Source organism: Ammospiza nelsoni, chromosome 4, assembly GCF_027579445.1.
Source record: "Ammospiza nelsoni isolate bAmmNel1 chromosome 4, bAmmNel1.pri, whole genome shotgun sequence".
Classification (NCBI taxonomy): domain Eukaryota; kingdom Metazoa; phylum Chordata; class Aves; order Passeriformes; family Passerellidae; genus Ammospiza; species Ammospiza nelsoni.
The window spans coordinates 60,375,741-60,378,482 of NC_080636.1; the positions used below are offsets into that span (position 1 = coordinate 60,375,741).

Genomic DNA, 2,742 nt, shown 5'->3' on the forward strand with positions numbered 1-2,742 from the left:
GGTGCGGCCGGGAGTGGGTTCCCTCTGTGGGCGGACGCGCCGTCGGGGCGCTCCCGGCCCCCGCACCCCGTTCCGCCCCGCCGCGCGCGGGGAGGCCGCCCGGCGCGCGCCGGCCTGGGGCGGGGCGGGGCGGGACAGCGCGTGCCGCCGGCCCGGGCTCACCCCCCAACCCCCCCCCCCCCCCCCCCCCCGCTCCCGTCCGCCGCCGCCGGCCGCGGGCTCCGCTCCCCCCGCGCGCCATTGGCTCCCCGCACGCGCCGGCCCCGCGCGCGCGCGCGCCATTGGCCGCGCCGACACGCGACCGGCGCGAGTGGAGGGCGTGCGGCGGGAGGGGTGGGGCGCGAGGGAGCGGAGGGGAGGGGGAGCGGGGGCGGGGGGGACCCCGGCGCGTGCCGCTCCTTAAAGGGGGGCGCGAGCCCGGCCGACACCGGAGCCGTCGGGGCGCCACGCGCGAGGCGGGGGCTGCGCGCGGCCCGATGGGCGCGCGGCGCTAGAGCCATGAGCCTGCCCTGGGCAGAGCGCGCCCGCGAGCCGCCCTCAGAGCCGCCAACGCCCGGCCCGGAGCACGGCGGCTGCGGCGGCTTCGCGCCCGGCTCCTGGCTCGGCGTCTGCTGCGCCGCCCGCCTGCCCGCCGCCGCCTCGCCGCGCTACCTGCTGCCCGCCGAGGACGACGAGGCGGCGACGGCGGAGGGCGGCGCGGCGCGGGGCGGCGGGAGCAGCCCCGGCGGGGCGCGGGGCGGCGGGCGGCCGCGGGGCGGCGGCGGCGGCCCCGGGCTGCGGGCGCAGGTGAGCGGCGTGCAGAAGCAGCGGCGGCTGGCGGCCAACGCGCGGGAGCGGCGGCGGATGCACGGGCTGAACCACGCCTTCGACCAGCTGCGCAATGTCATCCCCTCCTTCAACAACGACAAGAAGCTCTCCAAGTACGAGACGCTGCAGATGGCTCAGATCTACATCAGCGCCCTGGCCGAGCTGTTGCACGGCCCCGCCGCCCCTTCCGACGGCTCCGGCAAGGCCGAGCACCGCGGGGCCCCCTTCGAGCCGCCCTGCGCCGCCGCCGGGGCCGGAGCTCCGCCGGGGCCGCCGGCGCCGCCGCCGGGGCCGCCCAGAGCGTCGCCCCCCGGGCACGGCCGGACTCGCTTCCCCCCGGCGCCGGCCGCGGGGGGCTACTCGGTGCAGCTCGACCCGCTGCACTTCTCCTTTGCGGAGGGCGCCCTGATGGGACAGAGAGCCCCTTCCCCCGCCCTCCTCCTGCCGCAGCCCGGGCAGCCGCCGCAGGAGAGGAGCAAGACGTCGCCCCGGTCCCACAGGAGCGACGGGGAGTTCTCGCCCCGCTCCCACTACAGCGATTCGGACGAGGCCAGCTAAGGCAGGGGCGTCGTCCCCGGCACCCCGCAAGGCCGCCCCTCGAAGCACAGACTCCGCCGCGGGGTGAGCAGCCGGATGCGGTGCCGCCACGGACGGCATCGGCTCCCCTCGGTCGCTTTGAAATCCGCCCCTTCGTCTCCCACCCCCGGCAGCCCCTGGTTTGTCCAGGGGGGGATGGCTGTTAGAGAGTGACTGTACCTGCCCTGTCTGTCAGGGGCGGTTGGTTTGTTGTAATTTTTAGTTTACACTTCGAAAGTTTCTTTCACCTAGAAGTCGTTGCCGTTCCCTCCTGCCAACGCGCCACCTCGCAGCCTTAGCCTGGCTCGCCCCGTCGGCGAGCAGGTGATGCGCAGGGAGAAAGCCTGGCCCCGCTGCCGGGGGTGCCGCCGGCGCCATCCATCCCCACCCAGCCGTGAGCCCGCCCTGACACCCCCGTCTTCCAGGACACCCATCCTGCCGTGGGTCGCATTGCTGTGGAAACACACACACGCACACAAACACACATGCAAAAGTCAATAGCGCACCGTCTTAACTTGTAAATAGTGGACAAAATTTGGATTTTCCTTAGAGCACCATGCCGGCGTCTTTTGGGGGGAAACTTGGCGCAAGCACTTTATCAGCGGCTGGAGATGCAGTTTCAAGAGGAAAGCTACTAACTGCCAATTGGAGACCAATGTTTAATTAAGCCACTTAATCCTAACGCTCTCTTAAAAACGAAAACGGTTTTGTCGTGTCAAACTTTTATGTCAGTTTTATTTTCCTTTTGTGGTAATAGGAAACGTATTTATTATGCAGTGTTTGCAATTATTTCTGCTTCTCTCTTTTTTTAAAAAAAAAAATCTTTTCTACGACGTAAATCGTTTATTTTGATTTTAGCAACGCCAGCTGCCATTGTTTTATGTATTTTGATTTTGAATTTTTTTTGAGATCAAATAAACGTGGGGAAAAAAAACCAACAAAACAACCAAAACAAAATAAGCCTCGAATCGTGGTCGGGTTCAACTTTCCCTTTGCCCTCCCTGAGCGGGGGTGGTGTCAAACTCCGCGGCGGGGTGAGAGGTACAGAGCCGGGGGCGATGCTCCCATCGGGGCGCCCCGGGGCCGGAGTGCGGGGCGGGCTCTGTCCCGCCTGGAGCAGCGCTCCCTCCGCTCCCTGCGCCGCCGGGACCCCGTCCCGTTCCCGTCCCGCAGTCCCCAGCGGAACCGGGTAAATGCAACAAGTGCAGGGTAAGGAGCTTGTCGCTCTTCTGTAGCGCCTGTCCCCGCACCGCCGCTCAGATCACATCATTCCCTTCTTCCCTGCTCCTTCTCGGGGACACGAGCGGATCTTCCCACGGAGCCTCCTCGGTTTAAGCCGAGAGGAAAGGGCTGGGAGGG

At 68.2% G+C, this 2,742-nt stretch overlaps 1 protein-coding gene across 1 annotated transcript; it reads left to right on the forward strand.

Moving 5' to 3' along the window:
* The first annotated feature begins 498 nt into the window (after positions 1-498).
* On the forward strand, positions 499-1,365 carry ATOH1 (atonal bHLH transcription factor 1). Its single transcript, XM_059471210.1, has one exon. The coding sequence runs from the start codon at positions 499-501 to the stop codon at positions 1,363-1,365; it is 867 nt and encodes a 288-aa protein (XP_059327193.1).
* Positions 1,366-2,742: the final 1,377 nt, after the last annotated feature.